Here is a 23,994-nt window from a genome sequence, read left to right on the forward strand (position 1 = left end):
ATGGCTACTCACAAAACAAGCAAAAATTAAGCTGCTAGCATTCCTTGTCGGGAATTTGGTTCACCTTTGCATTTTGTTCATCCCTGGAATAGCTTGGGAGATACTCAGATTTGTCCCTCTGCCTTGCTTTCCTGGAACCCACCCGTTCTTTCACTTAAAACACGTCACTGTTGCAGAGGTCTCTGTATTTTTGCAGCTGCCCTTTTTAAGAAGCACTTTTCCCAAATAAAACTATTTAAAAGAAAAGAAACAAACAAAGCAACAACATTTAATGACAAACCAGTAGTCATGGTATTTGTGCATGGTTTTACAAACTGGATAGGGCTTGATAGGAATAGCTTACTTTTACTTTGTATTTTAATACTGCTTCTCCTTAAAATAATTAAAATGTGCCTACAATACTCTATTCTTTCTCTAAGAGTGAGAAAAAGTTGAGGCTGGGGATAGAAGCTAGAATCAAAATTGTCTATTTCATGAACATATGAAAAAACAGTTTCCTTGTATTAGAGACAGTAAAGATGGGTATCTTTCTTTACACACATCTTTGTTTTCCTTAAATTACTCTCTCATATATCATATCATTTGGGTAATTGTTTTTTACTAAAAACCAGAAAGCATGTAAAATGTCTTCAAATATTATCTCTTGTTATTTTCTTATAGGTGAACAGTGTATGTTTAGAAGAAGTTACTCATGAAGAAGCAGTGACTGCCTTAAAGAACACATCTGATTTTGTTTATTTGAAAGTGGCAAAGCCAACAAGTATGTATATAAATGATGGCTATGCACCACCTGACATCACTAACTGTAAGTGTGATAGGTTAAGGTTGCTTAAGTATCTTCTTTTCACAAATACACTGTCTATAATGTTGCCAGTATATGGTAATAAAAAAGATTAGGCATCATAAAAATATTATATACTTATATACCCACTGTTGGGGAGATGGGGGAACAGGAGGATCAGCACTGCAAAAATAATTTAAGGCCAATCTCAAAAGAAAGAAAGAATTGGCTTTTCAGGTGACGTGGCTCCAACTTTTGTTCCCAGCACCCCCTCAGGTAGCTCAGAGTCACCTATAAATTCAGCTCAGGATCCAGTGTCCTGGGTTTTTTTGGTTTGGTTTGGTTTGGTTTTTTGAGACAGGGTTTCTCTGTATAGCCTTGGTTGTTCTGGACTCACTTTGTAGACCAGGCTAGTCTCAAACTCACAGAGATCTGCTGCCTCTGCCTCCTGAGGGCTGGCAGTGCCCTCTTTGCCCTCCTCAGGCACCTGTGCTCATGTGCACAAACATATATACACATAATTAAAAATAAAAATCTTTCAAAAATGAATATTTTAAGGGAAACTTAAATGAATTTTTAAGGGAAAAAATTCTTTAATCTAAATTTTTAAATCTATTAAATCATAATCTTCAATATTAAGATTCTCAAGCTTTTCTCTAAATAACAGTTACTAAAGGTATTTTGCAAGTAAAGCAGATCCATGTTATATGCTTGCACACAAAAATAAACAAATGCTTTATTCTGTGCAGACTAATTCAGGTGCTCCTAGTTGGTGCATTGACTATTCTTTGAGAAACACTGGTGTTTTTCTCAATTAAATAATTTTCTTAATGATGTTCAGCCTTTCTAATCAACAAAACACCTCACTGCTACTTGAAATTCTTGCATGTTCTTGGTCTTGTACATAAACTTTACAAAATGACTTTTTATCTGTTTATTTGTAATTTAAAGAATGGTCTGGCTTGTCAATCAGTTATCAGTCTGACTTTGAATATTGACTCTTTAGGACAGCCATGTACAAATCTGGGACAGCTCTTCAACAAACTAATCATTGATATCCTAATTTTGATCAAACATTATTACAAATAGCCAGGTTACTAGCTAGAAAAACATTAAACAGAAAAATATTTTTTTATTAAATTAGGCCTTTCATGATAATGACATAGCATTTTTTAAGTGAAAGAGCTAATCCTGAAGTAGTAATAATGACTGTTGTTTATTGTGTAAGTCTGGTGGAATATTTAGCTGGTTTTTTTTTTCTTGTTCCTGTTAATGAACAAATAGAACATTGAGACAATTGTAGCTTACCTTAGCTAGCTCAACTTTATATTTTATTGCCATTCTCCATCTCATGCAATTACAATTTTGAATTTTAGATATGCTTATAAATTAAATTTATCTAGTATGTGAAACAAATGAATAATTTATTTTGTGGTTTTTAAGCATTTAAATTTATTTTCATAGTTTGCCTTCCTAATCCCTTGCAAGACCTTGCATCCAGCTTAACTACGTATTCCCTGTTTTATAATCATTTGAGTCTCCCTTACAGATCTGGCTTTCTTCATTGAATGTTCTATTATCTTTCTCGCCATGTTTATTTACATTGCCATTCTTAGAGATGGTGGAAAGCTACACTAGCTCATGTAAAACCTGGCTTTCTGGTGTCTTGATTTCTTGCTTTTTCTCCTGCCCTCCACTTCAGCTTGAGTACATAAGTACTTCTAACACTTTTGACCCTTTGAATAACTGTCAATACCTTCATCAACTTTAATAATTTTAAATAATTCACAGCCATCAGCTTAGTCACTGCTCTTCTTTTGGTTCAACCTCATTTGACCTTCCGGCATTGACTTCATTTCTTTGCCTCCTTATATCTGTTTCCCTAATGGGTTTTTCAGGTTAGGCTTTATGGTTTGTTGATGGTATTTCTTTGCACTTCCAGTTCTTTTATCTTTCCTTCCCAACAGTGTTTCAACCGCTTTCTTCATTCCTGTCCTTTCAATGGAGAACATAGCTGGAGATTTGAAAGTACAATGACAGGAAGTCGTCTTCTTAGAGATTAAGGAGTAGGTGTAAAATAAAGGAGATGAGGAATGATTCTCAGTGAGAGTGAATAGGAAAACTACCAGGGACAGCTGAGGCTCCCTCAGTCCAGTAAAAAGGGAAGGGATGGCATTAAATCTGCTTGTTCTAAAAAAGACACATGTGTCTATATGTGTGTATCTGTTAGTGTTAAATGTAGATATCGAATGTCTGTCAGTACTCTTGTCATTTGCTTCTTTAAATTAGAGCAAAAGGTATTCTAAAATGAAAAGAAAATCCATATCACTGCCACAATCTCAACTCTAGGAAAATAGCATCTCCCAGGACTTTTGTAGATTCACATTATGAAGTTAAGAAAACTAATTTTTATTCCCAATTTATAGTTTACTTTAAAGTTTTAAAATTGCATAAATTTTTTTATTTACAGAGATTATTTTTATCCATTATCCTGTTAACATGATAAATTACATTCACAGTGTAATTTATCAAGGAATTCATCTGTATATACTTGGAATTTTTGTTTTTGGGAAGATTTTAGTTCTAAATTCTATTAAACTTAGTAAATATGAGACTGCCCATGTTTTTTATCATTCATTATCTCTGCAGAAAAGAGAATTAGATCACATTTGATTTAGGAGGCGATTGTCAAAGATTATAGAAAAGGGATTTTCTGGAAGAGGCAGTGTATAAGTGAGCAGATGTCAGAGCTAGGAAACAGTTGATTACTAGATGAAAAAAAAAATCTTTTGGCAAGGATACGGAAGCAGTATAATAAGATGATGATTATGGAAGTTGTCCATAAACTAGAGAGGCACAATCAATATTTCTAACTTAGATAAGGCCATTGAAATAAAGATAACCAAAAATCAGTGGACAGGAATAAGTGTGCTTGTTGCTAATGACAAGGCTCATCACTATATCTGACATAATTTCTGACACTCAAATGGCCGTGCTTTTCTATCTCCTCACATTCAGCTTTTATTCTTTTCTGTTAAACTCAGGATCTAGCCGCAGCCCCTTCTCACATTCACTTCCAAGTTCTACTTCTTGTAGAAACCTTGAAGGTCTTGGGTCATTGGTTCTGATAATTCATAATAAACTGGGTTCCTTTATTCCATCATTTTTCTGTGGATCATGTTAAGATTTCAGGTATAAGAGGTAGCAGTGTTTTATCTTCCTTTGGGTTAATTGATAGAAGCATAATTTTTAGCGCTTGCTGCCAGAGAGACTGACACGTGAGGTAAGGGCTCAGAAAGGATCTGCTGCGCAGAGAAGTAGCCTAACTCTACCAAGGGAATTTACCTCTTTAAAATTTTGGCGTTTAATAAAATTTTTTGTTCACTTGTTTTGTTATTGTTAGTTTGGATTTTGTTGTATACAAACATGATGTATACAGTGAAGAAACTTAAGGGTCACAAATCAATAAACATATCACAGAGGAAAGACTTTGGACTTTAAAGTTGAGAACAGTTGCTAGGAAGTATTTGACACAAATGTAAAAGAATAACTTGGAACTAGTTAGAAAGGATTGCTGCTGGGGCCTGCACACCTGTGATACCACTGGCTGTCTAGATTATACTGGCAGGAGATGACATACACGCTTCCTTTATATATGGTATAGAGGTGTATATAGAGGCAGATTCCTTTTTCGTAGAGTGTGCATTTTCTCCTTATACCATACAGTTCAGTCATTTCCCATTGTCTTTTATTCAGATCCCTTCAATTCTTCATTGAAGGCGAGCTGCTATAGTTGCTTTGACTAATAACCTCATCACTTCTATATATACTCCCCATGGGTCTCCAGCTTTAGAAGATGCTTAATAATACAATGTAAGGAAAACTAATGGTTGATAATAAAAATGTTAAACATTGCAGATAATTTTGAAATGCTTTATTGCTTTCTATGTTTTGCCAATGATTCAGATAATTCAAGGATGGTGTCTTTGTAAACAATTAACTAAAATGTTCCTTTCCTGGGTCTGCAAAGTGTGGTCAGGAGTTGTATAGTATATAGCTCTGTGCTATAGTTTTCATTGCATTGCTTTGTTCATATGATATTATTATAGAAATGAAGCAACAGGTAATTTTTACTTTTTAAATTTTTTGCTTTTTAACAGATTTCCACTCTTTGTGGGCATATTAAAAATAGGTACAAGTTGGGTTGACAGTTATGAACTGGTATAAGGCTTTTCTTAACTATTTTTAAACTTGTGGTCTCCATTCATTATGAATTGTGAACCTGTGTACTTTTGGTTTTCTTGTTTTAAGTCTACAAAGGACTTCTTAACAGAATGTTCAGGGCTGTAAAGATGACTCAGTGTTTAAGAGTGCTGGCAGCTCAAGACCTGTAACTCCAGTCCCAGAGGGCCTGGCAGCTCTTCCAGCCTCTGTGGACAACAGACTTGCACATGATGCACAAACATGCGTGCAGGCTAAACACCCATACACATAAAGTTAATAATAAATATTAATATTTATTATACATCATATTTTAGTCCTTTCTGTGACAATATTCAGCCTTTTCTAGATTTAATTTTGCAAATCAGCTATTATAAAAATTTTTTTTTATTAGTTGTATTTTCTCAAAAGAGTGCAAGTGAAATAAATTAGGTTCATGGATCTGAATGTTAAAACCAGTTTTTACCCGAAAACTGAGCTCATACGTTGTTTCTAACTGACAAATCTTCTTTACTAAATTCTGTTGCACAAAGTAGTGAAAATAATTTTACTTTAGCTTTATTGAAGTACTAAGTGGTGTCTTTAACTTTTGATATATTTTCTCAATTTATTTTGAAGCTTCTTCTCAGTCTGTTGATAACCATGTTAGCCCATCTTCCTACTTGGGCCAGACGCCAACGTCACCAGCCAGATACTCACCCATTTCTAAAACAGTGCTTGGAGATGATGAGATCACTAGGTAAGGAACATATTTATCGTCTTACATAAAGCCAACTGTTAAGTAGAATTTTCATTAGCCACAAAAGAGAACCACCTTTTTTAGGGCTATTAAGTAATTTTTATTCCTTTCTAAAATACTGCTTTCTGCCCTCTTAAGGCAAGATAAGTTGTCGTTAAAAATTAATTTAAATTGTTTTGTATGCCTGTAGTTCCAGCACTAAAAAGGCTGAAGCGGTAAGGTCATGAGTCAAGTTCAAGGTTAGGTTACATTAGCAAGTTCTGCATTCATCTGGATTACAGATAAAACCTTGTCCCAAAAGAAAGGGGAAAAAATTAGCCTAGATAAAATTAAAGAATATATTGATACATCCTTTAAGCTAACTTTGTATTTTTTTTTCAAAACATGTCATAGATTACTATAGCGAGTATTTAATTAGTGTTCAGAAATCAGCCAGTGATACTGTTATTGCTTGATACATATTGTTGATACTCAGACACCAAAAAATTGCTTTCATCTAACAGTAGTAGCTGCACTAGAGTTTATGCCTAAGAAGTTAAATATTTTCGCTCCTTTTCCCATCATTCACTGTAATAATGAGACACTGCATATAGTTTACTTTGTAATTTTTGCAAGTACTTCATATCAACTGCAGCATTTAGTGTTATGGTCTTAGTAATTTCAGATAAATGTTTTTATTACTTTCATTATTGTTAGCATTATTGGCTTTGAACTTTTATGTTTGTTTCAATTGTGACTTTTCTTGTTATACTGCAAATACTAGACTTAGTTCCTAAACTTTTTGTCTTCACAGCCCCTTTCTCAGCAGAAATTTTACACGATTCCCAGATATATAGGCATATAAAATGTAAAAATCAAACATTTACTGATAAAATAATTTATTTTAAAATATCTTTGCTCTCTATACAGTTTTTACCATTTATTAAAGACCAGGGTTAGAAAGATTGCTCAGTGTTTAAGAGCACTGTTTGCTCTTCTGGAGGAATTGGGTTTCATTCCCAGCACCCACCGTATTGCTAACAGCCTCATGTAACTCCATTTTGAGGGAATCTGAGGCCGCCTTCTTGTCTCCTGCGGCATTCCACGTGGTGCACAGACATAAATGCAGACAAAACACTAAAGCACGTAAAATTAAAATAAAATCTTATAGAAAATTAAAAACCAGATCTTACACTAATCAGATAGATGTACTTGTTTATTATAATATAAAGAATTCAGTCTTGGGATCAGTAAGATGGCTTAGCAGATGATGGTAGCTGCCACCAAGCCTGACAACCTGAGTTCAGATCTGGAACCAGCATGGTGAAAGGCGAGAACCAGTTCCTACAGTTTGTGTTCTGACTTGCATATGTGTATACCCCACCCAACACATATAAGAAATGAGTAAAATGTAATTTTTAAAACTGAATAATTTTTTTAAAAATCTTGGCTAAATGTTTAACACTGAAGGCTATAGAATTTCCTCAACATTTTTCAGCATTGGACAACATTCTGTTTGCTGAGAACACCATATTACATAAAAATGCAGCACATAACAGAAGTATGGCTAGAATTGTTGCATATTCTAGAACTTCAAGAATTGTTAGATATTCTCTCCTGATCCCAATAATTCATTTAGTATTTTGTTTGTTTTTCTGAAACCCAAGTTATCAATTCGAATACCAATTTTTTTTAAATCGAGCCTAATATTATACAATCCAAAGATACACTACATTAATATTTACATACTAAAATGAATGGTTGCAAAATATTAAAAGTCATTGTTTCTGTGATCAAAGCATGTGGTTCTGAACGAGCATTGTGTTTCCAGTGCTCAGTGTTAGATCTTAGATAAGGGTTTTCAAGGAGCATGTGTGAGTGAGGTGGCATGTACAAGGCAGAGTGCACATGTGATACGTTACGAAGTAAGGCTGCAGTGTTGTCCCATGATGCAGCATAGGTGACAGCTAGCAGAAACACCGAAGAGTCACACACATGATTTTGAATTAATTTTTTGTACCTTCAGAAACCTTTTACTGTTGCGAAATTTTTTCATCAGTCCCACAGTCATTATGGACTCTGTGTAGGACTGGGATCTATAGATTAAGAAACTGGGCTCAGAGCTAGAGACATGGTTCAGTGCTTTTAGGATTCACTGCTCTTGAAGAGGATCTAGGCTCAGCTCCAGTACCCTTGTGAGACTGTAGCTTTAGAGGGTCTAATGCCCTCTTTGACCTCTGTAAGCTCCAAGCACACATGTGGTTGGTGCTCTTGCATACATTAGGGCAAGCACTCCTACATATAAAATGAAAAGACATCTTTAAAAAGAAAAGAAGCAGTGATGTCTCTAAGTATAGACGAGTTTATCTTGTTTCTGGGTTAGCAGTGTTGGAAACAAAATAAATGCGCATTAGTTAGCCTGATAATGAAAATTAGGAGAAAGAACAGAATTTCTGTTTTCTGAATGAATAGTCACTGTTTAATATCTTTACATATTTTGCCAATTAAAGGGTAAGTTCTAGTTGCATTTTCATTCCCGTCCCCATCCAGGCTCTCTGCATATCCCATATCTAGAGTATTTGTTAGACATTTAACACAACAGACCTGCCTATTCCATACTAATGTGAAAGTCAAATGGTTGGTTACTGAATAGTCTTCTTGAAATGGTGGGCATTATGTCAGTCCCATTTGAGAAGTATGCTCCTTTGTCCAAACAATAAAGTACAGTATCTTTGCCCAGACATTGGAAGTCCTACACAGTTTAAGCCAAAGCCTTTTGAGAGGTTGTCACACATTCTCAACTCCCCTTCAAAAATAAAGTTCTAAAGTTCAGAAGTGAGCCTACGTAGTGCATACCTTTAATCCCAGCACTTGGGAGGAAGGAGCAGGTGGATCTCTGTAATTCTGAGGCCAACCTGTTCTATATAGTGAGTTCAAGGATAGCCAGAGCTACATACTGAGACTGTCTCACAAAACTTAAAAAAAAAAAAAAAAAAACACAAAAACACAAAACAATAAATAAATAAAATTTTTTTAAAGATTAGTTTTATTCAGATGCTCACATGCCATAAATTTTATGAATATTAAGTTTACAGATAGGGCTGGGGAATGGCTCAGTTGGAAGACCTAAATAAGTTTGACACACACACCCCAGCCCGCATTTTAAAAAGCCGTGTTGGTAGCACACTTGCAGTCCCAGCACTGGGGAAGCTGAAACAGGTGAATTCCTAAGGCATTTGCCAACCAGCTCCTCCCATTTGGCAAGGTCCAAGACAGTGAGAGATTGTATCTTTGAAGGTAGAAGACACCTGAGGGATGACAGCTGAGATTTTCCTTGGGCCTGCACACATGGATGCCCCCCCCATACACACAATAATATATAAGATGTGCAGCATAACAATTTGTAGTCTGTTGTTACTTTTTAATCTGATAAAATGTGTGTGTCATAAAATCAAAGTGTTAGCCATTTTCACAGTGTATATTTCAGATATATTATGCTCAGTGTATGTTGCTATTACTAATAGCCATTTCTAAACCTTTTAAACATCACAAACGAATCCACTCCTGGCTGTTGATAGCTTGAGTCTCTCAAGGGTCATGAATTTCCTTCATCTAGATAAGTTATGTAAGCAGAATCATGCAATGTATCTTTTGTGACTGACATTTCACAGCAAGTGTTGTCAAGGTTCACTTGTGGGTTAGCATGTATCAAATCTTCATTCATCTTTCTGAGTAATAGTCCTTTGTGTATATTTGGCTCTCTATCTGTCTCTTTCCTTCTCTATGTGTGTGTGGGTATGCCTGGGTGGTCTTAGATCATGATTCTAAATAATTCTCATACTTTGTTTGGCCTTTCAAGGAGCTAGGACTACAAGTGTTAAAATATAATTATTTTATCTAAAAAGTTTGGAGATGGCATTTTTCAAGGTAGCATGGCAACCCATAATGCCTAGGAGATCTCTAATTTCATCTTCATAATTGCAATATATCTAAACCAGTAAGGAGATTTTATTAAAAGTTTGTTCATTTGATGGAGGTGGGTGATATGAGAAAGGATAGGTACGTGTTTTCTGTGGGAAATGACAGAACATTTTCTTTTCATTTGTCAGAGGCTAGAAAGGGGTAGAGTCTTTTCCTTAGCAAAAGGGAATGTCTTATACTGACTAGTGGAATGATGTCTTTGCAACTAAAGGAAGGTATTTATCTAAGAAATAGTAATGTGATGACTTCTCAGGCAGTGGTGCACCCATGTCAAATTTTCCTGGCTTTTTGTATGTACTACTTTTATATTATCTTTAGCACTGTTTTTATTCTTTGAACAAAAAATGTGATTTGAGCTGGGCGCTGTAATCCCAGTACTCTGGGAGGCAGAGGCAGGTGGATCTCTGTGATTTCGGGGCCAGCCTGGTCTACAAAGTGAGTCTAGGACAGCCAAATCTACACAGAGAAAACCTATCTCGAAAAACCAAAAACAAACAACCAAAAAACTTTTGCTGGAATTCACTCCTCTCTTCTCTTCCAGATCCATATGTATTATTTCTTACATATTGTTTGGTGCTGGTGGTGGTTGTGTTGTGCTTTTATAAAAAAATTAGATGTTTTTTTTTTCTTTTTCTTTCTTCTTCCTTTGTCATTTTGAAACGACTTTTATATAACATTTCTGTTTTGTTATTTTTGTTTTAGCTTTGTGTGTTGTTTGGTAATATAAGAATATCAACTTGATATAGTGACACAGGCTTCTAACCCAAGTACTCAGGAGACTGGATGGATTGCTGGGAATTTAGGCCAGATAGTTGACTTGAAGGTCAGCCAGGGCTCCAGAGAAGGACTCCTCCCCCATAGAAGTCATCAGTAGTGTCCTTTCCTACTGAATGTTCGAGCTCTGCATAACATTTCTAAGGTATTTAATTTTTTTTCTTAATTTTTAGGGAACCTAGAAAAGTTATTCTTCATCGTGGTTCAACAGGACTTGGCTTCAACATTGTGGGAGGTGAAGATGGAGAAGGGATATTTATCTCCTTCATCCTGGCTGGAGGACCTGCTGATCTAAGTGGAGAGCTCAGGAAGGGAGATCGTATTATATCGGTAGGTCTGATACTTAGATGTTTTTATTGTCTTTACTATGACCTGCAATGATTCAAAATATTTTAAAAGTGTATTTCTGATAAGCATTGTAGAGTTCAGTTTTGTTGTTTTGTTTGGTTGTTTTTCGGGTTTGGTTTTGGTTTTTTTTTTTTTTTAACCTTGACACATTCTGCATCTAAGAGTGTTTGTTGTTATATAATAGTTACTGTTATTTGTGGTGCTCAGGCTGAACCTAGGGAGTCACAGCTACAAGGCGAGTGTTCCACCACTGAACTACATCCTCATCTGGACTACAGTTATTAATTAGTAATTCTTGTAGGTTTCAGTATCACACCTTTACTGTTTATTTACCCTATAATGTTCCTCAGTGTATTTTTACTTCAGGACTTGATTTGTTAAGCTGTCTTTAATTCACCTCCACTCACCATAATTTCACAGAATACAGGACTTGTCATTTTTTTTCACTTTCAGCACTTTTTTAAAGTAGTGGGTATGAGTGGTAGTGAGCATGCATGCTGTGGGTGAAGGTCAAAAAGACAGTCTTCAGAAGTCAGTTCTTTTTACTATGGGCTGAGAATATCAGATGCAGGTTAACAGGCTCGTTTGCCAAGTGCCTCTACCTGATTTGCCATCCTACATGACCTTTATTAGTTTTGGAAGGTCTTTGTTAGTATCTCTCAGGCAAATGGTGGGAACTAGAAAAGATCATCCTGAGTGAGGTATCCCAAAAGCAGGAAGACACATATGGTATATACTCACTTACAAGTGTATGGATAGGATAAACAGACTAAAATCTGTGCACCTAAAGAAGCTCAGCAAGGAGGAGGACCCTGGGTAAGATGATCAATCCTCACTCAGGCAAATGGGACAGACATTGGAAGAGGAAGAAAACAGGGAACAGGACAGGAGCCTACCACAGAGCCTACCACTCTGAAAGACTCTACCCAACAGGGTATATCAAAGCAAATGCTGAGAATCATAGCCAAGCTTTGGGCAGAGTGCAGGGAATCTTATGAAAGAAGGGGGAGATGAAAGACCTGGAAGAGACAGGAGCTCCACAAAGAGAGCAACAGAACCAAAAAATCGGCACAGGGGTCTTTTCTGAGACTGATACTCCAACCAAGGACCATGCATGGAGATAACCTAGAACCCCTGCACAGATGTAGCTGTTGGCAGGGCAGCTCAGTCTCCAAGTTGGTTACCTAGTAATGGGAGCAGAGACTGTCTCTGACATGAACTCAGTGGCTGGCTCTTTGATCACCTCCCCCTGAGCAGGGGAGCAGCCTTACCAGACCACAGAGGAAGACAATACAGACAGGTCTGATGAGACCTGATAGGCTAGGGTCAGAGGGAAGGAGAGGAGGACCTCCCCTATCAGTGGACTTGGGGAGGGCCACAGGAGGAGAAGAGAGAGGGAGGGAAGGATTGGGAGGGGATGAAGGAGTAGGCTACAGCTGGGATACAAAGTGAATAAACTGTAATTAATTTTAAAAAAATTAAAACAGAAAAGAAAAAAATGATCTTTGATACTGGTCTACAGATGATGCGATGATCTCTCTTTTCATCACATTCTTTTTTTCCTAGTTTCCTAGTTTTCCAAGTTTCAGCTTGGAAACTTGTTTTTTGGGTTTTTTTTTATTAAATTTTTATTTTTTATATTAATTACAGTTTATTTACTTTGTATCCCAGCTGTAGCCCCCTCCCTCGTTCCATCCCAATCCTGCCCACCCTCCCTCATTTCCCATTCCCCTCTCCAAGTCCACTGATAAGGGAGGTCCTCCTCCCCTTCCATCTGACCCAGTCTCATCAGGACTGGCTACATTATCCTCCTCTGTGGCCTGGCAAGGCTGTTTCCCCCTCGGGGTGGTAGCCAAAGAGCCAGCCACTGAGTTCATACCAGAGACAGTCCCTGTTCCCCTTACTTAGGAACCCACTTGGATACTAAGCTGCCATGGTCTACTGAGTAGAAACTTGTTTTGACTTATGTTCAAGTTTCCTGTTTATTTCTTCAGCCAATTTTACTGTACTACCAAGTCTTTCAAATAAAATCTATCATTTTTTTTCCTCTCAATTTTATGTGGCTTTTTTTTATAGTTTTTATGGTTGTTTTTTTTTTGCTCAAATTCACTAAATTCATGGTCCAAATCGTCTCTACATATGTTAGCATTATTATCATCATGATTTTTTTCTTAATAATCTTTTTTTTTTTTTCTTTATAGCAAGGTCTCACAAATCCCTGGCTGCCCTGCTACTCTCTTTTATATAGTCCAGTGTGGCCAGCAACTCATGGCTATCTTTTTACCTTAGTTTCCTAAGTACTAAAATTATTTCTTTTTGTCTTGACGAATTATATTTTCTTCCATCTTTGCATGTCTTATAATCTTAACTATCGTGAGACATTTTGGATAAACTAATAAATGAAGTAGTACACACAAGATAATTCAGCAGGTAAAAAGCACTGGTTACTAAGCCTGAAGTTCTTACTATATATTATTATTATTATTCTGTAATAGAGTGACTTGTATGTCAGGGACAAATCCTAGGAATAAGGAATGGTTTGTGGTTTAGGCTAAAAAATCAACCTTTGTGAACATGGTCTATAGCTGAGTTGTATTTTGTGTAGCTTCTTTTTAATTTAGTAGTATGTTTTATTTGTGGTTTTTGTTTTGTTTCTTTTTTGTTTTTTTTATATGTTTTTTTTTTTGTTATTTTGGGGTTTTTTGTTTTTATTTGTTTGTTTGTTTGTAGGGATGGGGAGAAGAGGGAATTTGAGGCAGGCTTCTCTGTGTAGCCTTGGCTGTCCTGGACTTGCTTAGTAGACCAAGCATGCCTCTGCTTCCCTGAGTACTGGGATTAAAGGTGTGTGCTACCACGCCTACTTCTTGTTTTATTTTTGAGAGTAGGATTGAGCAAGCATTTCCTGAGCACTGATAAAATTTCCAAGATCTCATGTTTTATAGCTGAACTGCCATTTTTCAAAACTGCATTATAACTCAGCTGCCAACATTTGGGTGCTGTAGTTCCTTTGTGTTCTCTGAACTTCCCTTGGTTTTTCTCTGTTTTCTATTTTATACCCTCTTTGTCTATGCTGACTTGGCAGGCTTTATTGTACCTCTCTCTGTGCACTTCTGTCTCTCAGCAACTGAAAGTAAAGAGTTCCTGTTGTTGATTTTGACAGGTTTCAGGGGCAGCTAACGCTTCTTCAGTGTAAGTTTTTAGCACTTAGACTGTCAGATATTATCATGAGCTAAATTTAGTAGGCTCTGTCTTGAATGCCCTTTACATTTCCTAAACATTTATCTGAATAAACGGTCAAAATCAATGGGAACGAGGTTGACAGGTTGGAAATAGACTTGCCTGTGGTTTCTCGGAAGCTTTATGTTTCCCTAGTCTACATGAAACCATGCTGATGTTGAGTAAAGCTTTAGCTTATTTCTTCCTATTTCCTCCTTCCCTCACCATTCTGCCAAGGGAGAGAGTGACCATGGGAGTCTTGTTATTTTCTGGATATTACTCTACTTGAGTCTCTTTAAATTCCAATACCCCTGGTGCATTTAGTGTTTCTATACTTACTCAGATGGTTTTGATTTTTAAGGTATGAGTGATAATTCTTGAGACTTCTATGATTTAGTCCTATTAAGTAGGCTCTGTTTTTTCTTTAAAAAATACTGCAGTAATCACCATTCCTACTTAATAATATCCTTAAACACAGAAGGGTAATTTCCATTAAACAGTACTGCATAGTGACGTATTATTACCTAAGGTTGTAAATAATCCTTAGTAAACTATTGCTTCTACCTATCGAATACCTAGGTTTTCATTCATCTGGTTACACCAGTGTTCTAGAATAACTAGAACAACATAGATAGCTATTTGTTTTATAAATGGTCATCCTTTCTAAACTAGATTCTGTCTGTCCTTAAACTATGTGAGACCTTCAAAAGGATTAGATGCAGAAGAACGTTGATAAATCTTAAGTCTGTCAGATGGTAAGACAGATAAACCTGAAAGCTGCATAAAGAGATGCAATTTTATACTTCTGGCATGTTTCCTCTTTCATGTTCCTGCCACATTCGTTTTTTACTTTGAGAAGTATTTTCTGACTTTATAGTTGAAAAAAGTCTCTATTGATTTATATTTTTAAATGACTTAAAATCTCAATATTGTATAGCACTATTGACCTTAGACAAATTATTTATTTCTCTATCTCAAAATATGTCAAATACGAGGATATTATAAAATGACAAACCTGTGAGGAAGAAGTGATAACTCTAAATTTAAATACAACAAAAAACAGTTTTTAAAGTTCTGAAGAGAAAATTTGATGTCCTAAGGATAGGCTGCTAGTCCACCTTTATACTGACATCGTTATAAGCCTTTCAGTCAGAAAACAAGCAGACAACAGATTCAAGTACTAAATAGTATACAGAAGCACAAAAGTTACAAACTTGTGACAGAAGATCAGAGACTACATTTGCATCTCAGGCACATTTCTAAAGAAACTGGGCCGTTATAAAAAGTCAGCAAACAGAAATTTATCACGGTACGTTCTCTGACAACATCATAATTCTGCAGCTAAGATGTGAAACAAAGGAGATAACAAAGATGCTCCCACAAGAAGAAAAGTGTTTAACAGTGGCAGTGAATGAACTGGGCAGACATCATAAAAGCATAAGCCACAGTCAGTCTTAACTCTGAAAGTAACAATGTAATTCTAAATAGATTATAGACCCAAATGTTAAAACCTAAAGCCAGAGCTTTCTAGGAAAAAATAAAAATACTGAAAAATATCTTGGCAAGGAAGCAATTTCTTGGGCAAAGTATAGAAGACACAATCATTAGGAAGCTCCACTTGGAAATAAGCAAGCAAGCTATGCACAGGTCTAAATATATCCTCGGTAATGCCTAACAAAAGACTTATACCCAAAACAGATAAAAATTTACAAATTCACAATAAAAAGCTTGAGTAGGATGTGCTGACTAGTTTTATGTCAGCTAGACACACACTAGAATCATCTGAAAGGAGGGAACCTCAGTTGATAAAATACCTCCACAAGATCTGGCAAGTTAGAAGGCATTTTCTAAATTAATGATTGATGTGGAGGGCCCCGCCCATTCTGGGGGTAGCATGCCTGGGTTCTATGAGAAAGCAGGCTGAGTGAGCCATGTAAAACAAGCCAGTAAGTAATAGCCTTCTGTGGGTTCTGCATCAGCTCCTCCAGGTTTCTTCCCTGTTTAATTTCCTGTCCTAATTTCCTTAATAATGAACTGTGATATGAAAGTGTACGTCAGACTTTCCTCCCCAACTTTTTATTGGTTATGTGTTTCATCACAGCAGTAGTCCTAACTAGGACACTAACCCTTTTTTTTTTTAATTCACAAAAAACTTAAATAGGTATTTGACTAAAAGGGATATCCATGAAAAGATATTTAAGAGTTGACATCACACAACTACAGAACCAATAAACAGAGCAATTTTAGGATATTGCTATTCTCAGTGGGATAGTGCATATCCCACTGAGTTGGATGGCTAGAGAACAAAAATATTTAAGGCAGTACTTAATGGGGAAAAACAATGGGGAAAGTAACGCAAAGTGATATTACCATAAGAACTTTGGGGGAAATAATTTAAACATACAGGTAACTTATCACACAAGTTTTGCCCAAAAGATGTGAAAGCATATACCCACAAATAATATTTGTGCCAGTCTTATTCATAATAATCCAGACCTGGAAATGGCCTTTTTTCTGTTAATAGGAAAATAACTGAGTAAATGGTGGGATATTTATATCATTTAGAACTACACTGTAAAGAAATGAAACAAAATAGCTGAAATACAAAATAATAAGTGACTCAAAAAGCATCAGGTTGAACAAAACAAGACAGACATCATAGAAATGCACACTGCATATTTCCTTTTTGTGTAATAATAATGAGCTCTAATTTCTGGTAATAGAATTTGGAAAGGGGCTGCTGTTGATTTGTACTAACCGTGAAAGTGCCCAGTAGAACTCTCAGGGCTGGATAATGGCAATACTGTGTATGTTCTTTAACTGTACTTTCATGGGTGTGTATATACTTGTTAGATCCCTCCATCTTAATTAGTCATGGGTTTTTTTAAACATTTTTTAAGATATACTATAGTTTAGTCTTTTAAAAATAATTTATAGTATCAGTCTGAAGTCCCCCTGGGCCTGGGTATTCTGGCTCTGTTGTTCTCCTTGTGGAGTTCCTATCCCCCCCCAACTAAGGACCATACATGGAGAGACCCTAGACCCCCTGTTCAGAGGAAGCCCATTGGCTGCTCAGTTTCCAAGCGCGTTCCCTAGTAAGGGGTATAGGGGCTGTCTCTGACATGAACTCAGTGGCAGGCGCTTTGATCACCTCTCCCTGGGGGGGTGCAGCCTTGCCAGGCCAGAGGAAGATGATGCAGCCAGCTGTGATGAGACCTGATAAGCTAGGGTCAGATAGAAGGGGAGGAGGACCTCCCCTATCATGGGACTAGGGAAAGGGCAAAGGAGGAGGGTGGGTAGGACTGGGAGGAAACAAGGGAGGGGGCTGCAGCAGGAATACAAAGTAAATAAATTGTAATAAATAAATTAAATTTAAAAGTAAGTAAGTAGGATAAATTGATGGTAAGTGTTATTAGACAAATTAGGAGAATAAAATTAGCTTAGGACCTTCACTTTACACCTTCTGTCAAAGTACATTTTCAGTTTGCTTAGATTTTGGTGCGAAAAACTCAAGAGCAAAAATAGATTATCTTAAGTTGTGTGTCAACTTATATGGGTCATTGACATACAATATTGCCAAAATGTGTCAGGCCAGCAGCACAGCCAGGATTACTGAGGACTTCCCCAGTATTGGAACTGCAAGTTCCAGAGAGCGCAAGGCAGTGTTGTACCCCGAGATATGTTTAAAGACACCACTGTTTGGCAGTGAATATCAATAACGTTGAAATGTAGATGCGTACGGGTCTGTTGTGGGGAAATAGCATGAACGCAAATAAGAAAAATCTTTAGGAGCAAGAGGAAATGTGCAGAAAAAAAATCTTCAAAACTCAACAAGTCTAAAAACTCAAGGATAGACATTTAAGTGCCTCATTAACTAAAATTTAAAAGCATAAGTAAGAAAATTAACTTTAAAACAAAAGTAGTTACCAAAAAGAAAATGTATGTCTCTATACATTAAAGTAATAGGTATTAGTTACATATATAAATGTTCATAAATTTGGGAAACATATAAACAAAAAAAAGTAAATAAATAGATCCATAGCAAAGGAGAACACTGGGCCACTATCTAAGGTTTGCATTGTAACTTTGTAATAGAGCATGTACTTAGCATTCACAGAGTCATGGATTTGATCCTAATACCAATGTAAGAATGGCTAAGATCAAAACCTCAAGGGATTACACGTGCTGGAGAGGTTGTGGAGAAAGGGGAACCCTCCTCCATTGCTAAAACTAGTTAGAAACCATCCTGGTATAGTAAATGACACAGCCTCGTGATCATTCAGTAACATAGAAAAGTTGATTGGAATTAAGTCCATTCCTCCTTCTCATGGTTAAAAACGTTTAACAGACTAGGAATTGAAAGGGCATTTCCTCACCTTGGTAAACAATAGCTCATTTTAAAAAAAGACAGTAGCTGAATATTAAATGATAAACAACTGAAAACTTTCCTCTTAAATCAAGAAGAAAACAAAGCAGGGCGCAGTGTCACCCGCCTGTAATCCCTACACTTTGAGAGGAAGAGTCAGGTGGACCACTGTGAGTTCTAGGCCAGCCTGTTCTACAAATCGAGTCCAGAACAGTCATGGCTACACAAAGAAACCCTGTCTTGAAAAACCAAAAAACAAACAGGAGGAGGAGAAGGAAAATAAAGACAATAAGATGCTTAGTGTTAAATTAAGGTTGGGGCCGGAAAATGCCTATCTTCAAATCTATTCCAAGCAAAAGGTTAAAACTTTAAAAAAAAAAAAAAAAGTTTTATTGGCTTATTGAGCATAGTCAAGAGGGCAGAGAGCTAGGCAGTAGCTAGAATATATTTTCTGCCTGTAGTCATTACTGCTTTTGTGCATGTCTGTGTATGTGGAGGTAGCATGGCATGTGGTCAGAGCACAGTCTTCAGGTCAGTCCTCACCTTCCATGTTGGGGACAGGGTCTCTGCTGTTCTTTAAGCCCATTGGCCTATGAGCTGAAGATTCTCCTTTCTCCATTTCTCATTTCCAGTTGGTTCACAGGGACTATAAACAGGAGTGTCACTGTACCTAGCTTTTATATGGCTCAGAAAATCCAAACTGTGGTTATTGAGTTTGCTAGCAAGCTCACTAGTGCTCATGGCCCACTGGGCCATCTCCTTGCTCCATTAAAACTTTTAATCATGAGCCAGGCAGCTTGAAGGCTCACACCTGTAATCTCAGCACTAAGGAAGTGAAACTGAAGAGTTTTGACTCCAGCCTACATAGTGAGTTCCAGGGCAGCCTGTACTACAGAGTAAGACCTGCCCCCACCCCCCAAAAATGTTTTAATCTTTCCTAAAGTTTATCTTTTTCTAAACCCTTTCCCTGGTTTATTCTGATAATTAGAATTTGATCTGTACATTATATTGTTATAAATGGTAAACAAAACCTCTGAAGCTGGAGTTCCTCTCTAGTAACCACATTCAGTTTCATTTAGCTTTACATGGCTAAAACATAATTTTTATAGGTTTGTTTTTATTTTTAAACTATGTGTAGGTATGCATGTGTTGGGATGTGGGTATGTGCATGAGTACTAGTGCCTATAGCAGCCATAAGCATCAGACCCTTCCCCCCAGAACTGGTGTTATAGATGGTTGTGAGCCTCCTGGCGTGGCTTCTGAGAACCAAACTTGGGTCTTCTAGAAGAATAGCAAGTTCTTAACTGCTGAGCCATCTCTCCAGCCCTCATATCAGAAACATTTAGTGAAAGTGCTGAGCACAGTTGTAGTCTCTTCATTGTTGTTGGTTCTTAGTCTTTTAGTATTAAGGCTTAATTGCATTCGATAATAATACTTCTGTAAACAGCATCTTAAATTTGTCTTAGAGAAAAAGGAGTAATCTGTTAAGGTAGTATCTTGTCGTATCAAGTGTATGAATGTATTGCTTAAGTGTATTAGTGTATTTCAGAAATAAAAATGAAATAGGCTGTTCTTCAGGAGTCAAATTGGTCACTTTAGTAATATTCCACCAACAGATATTTGCAGTTACTCTTGTTTAAATTGCTCCCTGAAATCTGTAGTATTTTAACATGCTTAAGCAATTGCTTTCTTGTTACAGCAAAACAGTGACAGTCTTGGTCTGAAAGGAAAAACTAGAACTGAGTTGAACTGGAGGATTAAAAATGTAGTTCTAATTAAAATGCTACAAATCAGTTTCCTTCCAATTGCTTGAGTTCCTAACAAAATGAACGAAGCAGAATAATGACGGTTGTTATTACTGGGTAGCCAGCCTGCTTGACTTTCTTCTCTTACCATTACACAGGATGTTTTCCCTGAGTCAGATTGTTTGAAATAATCGTGTATTGTTTAAATACATTGTACAGTACAATGTATAAAGGTACTGCAGCTAATCTGCCTACTTACAAAACGGACCATTGTGATTTCTAACCAAAAATTATGTTTTTGATTTGTTAAATTAATGTTTGATTTTATTTATAGGTAAATAGTGTTGACCTCAGAGCTGCAAGTCATGAACAAGCAGCTGCTGCATTAAAAAATGCAGGCCAAGCTGTCACAATTGTCGCACAGTATCGACCTGAAGGTAATACAGTCTTTGTTGCCTATTACTATTTTCGCTATTTTTAAAATAATTTTAAATTCTTCCTCTGGGTAACTTTTTAAATAAGTAAAATATTTTTCAATTTTTATTTTTTGTATATTAATTACAGTTTGTTCACCTTGTGTCCCAGCTGTAGCCCCCTTCCTCATGCCCTCCCAATTCTACCCTCCCTCTCTTTCCTCCTCCCATGCCCCTCTCCAAGACCACTGATAGGGAGGAGTACCTTCCATCTGACCCTAGCCTATCAGGTCTCATCAGGACTGGCTGTATTGTCTTCCTCTGTGGCCTGGTAAGGCTGCTTCCCCCTCAGGGGGAGGTGATCAAAGAGCCAGTCACTGAGTTCATATCAGAGACAGTCCCTGTCCCTCTTACAAGGGAACCCACTTGGATACTGAGCTGCCATGGGCTACATCTGAGTAGGAGTTCTAGTTTATATACATGCATGGTCCTTGGTGGGAGTAGCAGTCTCAGAAAAGACCTCTGGGTAATTTTTACTTTTTTTTTTTTTTTTTTTTTTTTTCTTTTTTTGAGACAAGCTTTCATATACCCTTGATTGACTTTGAATTCAGTGTGACTCTGAGGATAACCTTGAGCTCATCCTCCTGTCTCTGCCTCCCAGAGTTATCCTAGAGTTATGGATTGAATGCCACCATGCCTTTTCTCATACTGGACTAGGGAACCAAGCTTTATTCATGCTAGGCAAGCTCTGCCAACTGAGCTACATCCCTAACCCTTAATAATGTCTCATTTATAATTTTAATCTTTTATGTTTTGTTTTAATTTGTTAGTCTAGTCTAAAGTAATTCATTTTCTAGATCAGAAGTATTTTTCAATAGGATTAGAAACACTTCATCTGCCAATTGTTTTGAGATTGTACAATTATTTTGATTAATTTTCAAGTTTCTTTTTCATTTGACTTCCAACTTAGCACTTCTTATATCCCTTTTACAAATTCATTGATTTTAAAGATTACAAAAAATCTTAAGTAAAAATAGTAATGCTGCCAAAGAAAATGAAGTTGCTCAGAAATTCTTCCTTTTAATTAGTTTATACTTACTAATACCAAGTTTATAATATTTTCTAGTAGCCTTTATTGCTACTTAAAATAGAAAAATGAAGTATGCTTATACTTTGTCTCCAGACAATAAAGTATCATGGCATAATTTGACTAGATTCCTAGGGGAAGAAAGTGATAATGGAAACTATAAGGTAAGGCCATAGTAAACATGTGTAAGACTCTAGTAGGCACCAGCAGTACCAGCTCACCAGTAAAACCTCAGTGGACTTGATCAGTTTGAGCCCAGAAGAATACATAGTAGCATGCTTACTGATGTTCATAAACAACATGATGAGGAAGGAAAAAATTATGTGGCTGAGGAGATAGTTTATAATGTGGGCATTAAATGAAATGTTTTATAACTCAGCATCTAAAAGAAACAGTTACCAGCTATTGTATTTACTCTTATTTTCCTGGTTGAGCCAAATTCAACTCAGAGTAATAAGTAGTTTAAAAGTGCATACCCTGTGCATACATGTGAAGGTGTTAATAAAGAGCGGAGAGCAGCAGCAAAGCATAGCAACAGGTGACATAGAACATGAAATTTATCAGCTTCCTTAACAATTTATGCATTCACTTTGAAAGAAGACTACAATAGAAGTGTAAGGAACTGTGTTAGAGATAAAAGTAAGCTAACAAAACAGAGACACTGCAGAAATGTCGTGGGAATGCAGTAGAAAAGTAAACCAAAATTGAGAAAAGCTAAAAATACTAGAATGGCAATGTTTTCAAAGGAAAACAAAGGTGTCTGTGCAATATACAATACACATAATGAGCAGGTTGTGTTTATGTGTTTTTATATTGTGTGTGTGACAATACTAAAAGGAAACCATCAATTAGTGAATGTGAAAGAAGGACATGGGAGGGGTTGGAGGGAAGAAAAAGAAATAGGAAGTGATGTAATTTTATTTTAATTTTTATTTAAAAATTCTTGAGAAAGTAAATGCATGTTTGAAATTTTAATTCAATCATAAAAACTTTGTGCTAACAGAAAAGATTATTATAGTGGCACAGAACACATAGTCTTGAGTTCTTTATGGCCATTGGTTTTTACCCTGGCACAGACTCCATATGGAGTAGGTGTACTCCATATTTCTCTGTAGTTACTGAGTGTGCCCAGGAATTTCCCTCTTTCTTTTATGGAGCTTATTTTATTTTGTGTTGTTCCCTTTGTGTGTGTGTGTATTTCTAAGCTTCTTTTCATATGATCTTTAAGCTTGATCCTTTTCTTTGTTTGAGGGGCGAGTCTAGTGAGGTTCTATTCTGAAGAATACTGATATAATTTAGTCCCGTTTCTGAAATTCTGGAAAGCACCTCCTGTGTGACACACAGCCTCTTCATTCCCAGTAGCAGCTCTGCTAAGAATTTGATTTCTAGGACAAGGGTACATACAACCAAAGAGGGAGACAGCGTTCTCCCCAAATCAAATATGAGAAAATATATACAGAATGGATTAAAGGTAGAAATAGAATGACAGGTGTAAATTGATTGAAGGCTAGTCATTTTGACAAAGTAAATGAAGTTGAAAATTAAAAAGTAACATTGAGAAATGTGTGGAAGAATGTTTTGGTCATAAACACAAATGTTACAAGAATTCTTTCTTAGTGAGGACCATAAATATAAAATTAAAAATAAATAAATTAAAAACTTAAGAATTTATCAGTAATCACTCTATCTCTCCAATCTTAAATGTTTAATAGTCTCTGAGACTGCTAGCTGCTTCTCAGGGAAGAGTTCTCTTACCTACTGTAAAATGCAGTGTGCTCTTTTGCAGAAAGTTTTCAACTTTCTAAAATGCTGAATGTTTAAAATTGCTCAAGGCTGCTTGAGCATAAAGCATAAAGAGACCCACAAAGTAAAAACTAATAATGACACCTATATGGAATGAATGAGCATATTGTTAAGTATTGTAGAGCTGTTAGAGCAGTTAAGGGTTATCAAACCAACATGAAAAGAAGACAGTAACTTAGAGCTAGTAAGTCATTTTGTTTCCTTCAAGAGCAATTTCTATTTTTAAGGGATTTTGCCATCTAATTGTTAATTTTGCTTTTACCAAAAGTAAAATTGTAGCTGGGCTTAGTTGTGTATCCCTGTAGTCCCAGCACTTCAGAGGCAGAGACAAGAATCAGGAGCTCAAGGCTGTCCTCTACATAATGAGTTTGAGGCCTTTTGATCTACATAAGGCATTGTCTCAAAAAAAGAAAAACAGAAACAGTAAATAAACTATAAAGAAATGCAATGCTAAAATATTTTTTCAACAAAAGTAATACACATTGAAAAGTAATTTTTTTAGAGTAATTGCTAAAATAATAAAATCATAGAACAGTTGAAA

The 23,994-nt window shown here is 36.3% G+C and overlaps 1 protein-coding gene across 16 annotated transcripts in view; it reads left to right on the forward strand.

Moving 5' to 3' along the window:
• The window catches only part of Dlg1 (discs large MAGUK scaffold protein 1), a 187,041-nt gene that overhangs the window by 122,733 nt on the left and 40,314 nt on the right, over positions 1-23,994 (forward strand). For all 16 annotated transcript variants that reach the window (XM_055624814.1, XM_055624817.1, XM_055624807.1 and 13 more), the window contains 4 exons: positions 661-805; positions 5,621-5,741; positions 10,649-10,805; positions 20,485-20,587. In XM_055624814.1, the coding sequence (XP_055480789.1) occupies positions 661-805; positions 5,621-5,741; positions 10,649-10,805; positions 20,485-20,587 (526 nt within the window). The remainder of the gene's footprint in view (positions 1-660; positions 806-5,620; positions 5,742-10,648; positions 10,806-20,484; positions 20,588-23,994) is intronic.

The sequence above is a fragment of the Psammomys obesus genome, unplaced genomic scaffold (genome assembly GCF_907164565.1).
Source record: "Psammomys obesus unplaced genomic scaffold, mPsaObe1.curated_primary_1811, whole genome shotgun sequence".
Lineage (NCBI taxonomy): Eukaryota > Metazoa > Chordata > Mammalia > Rodentia > Muridae > Psammomys > Psammomys obesus.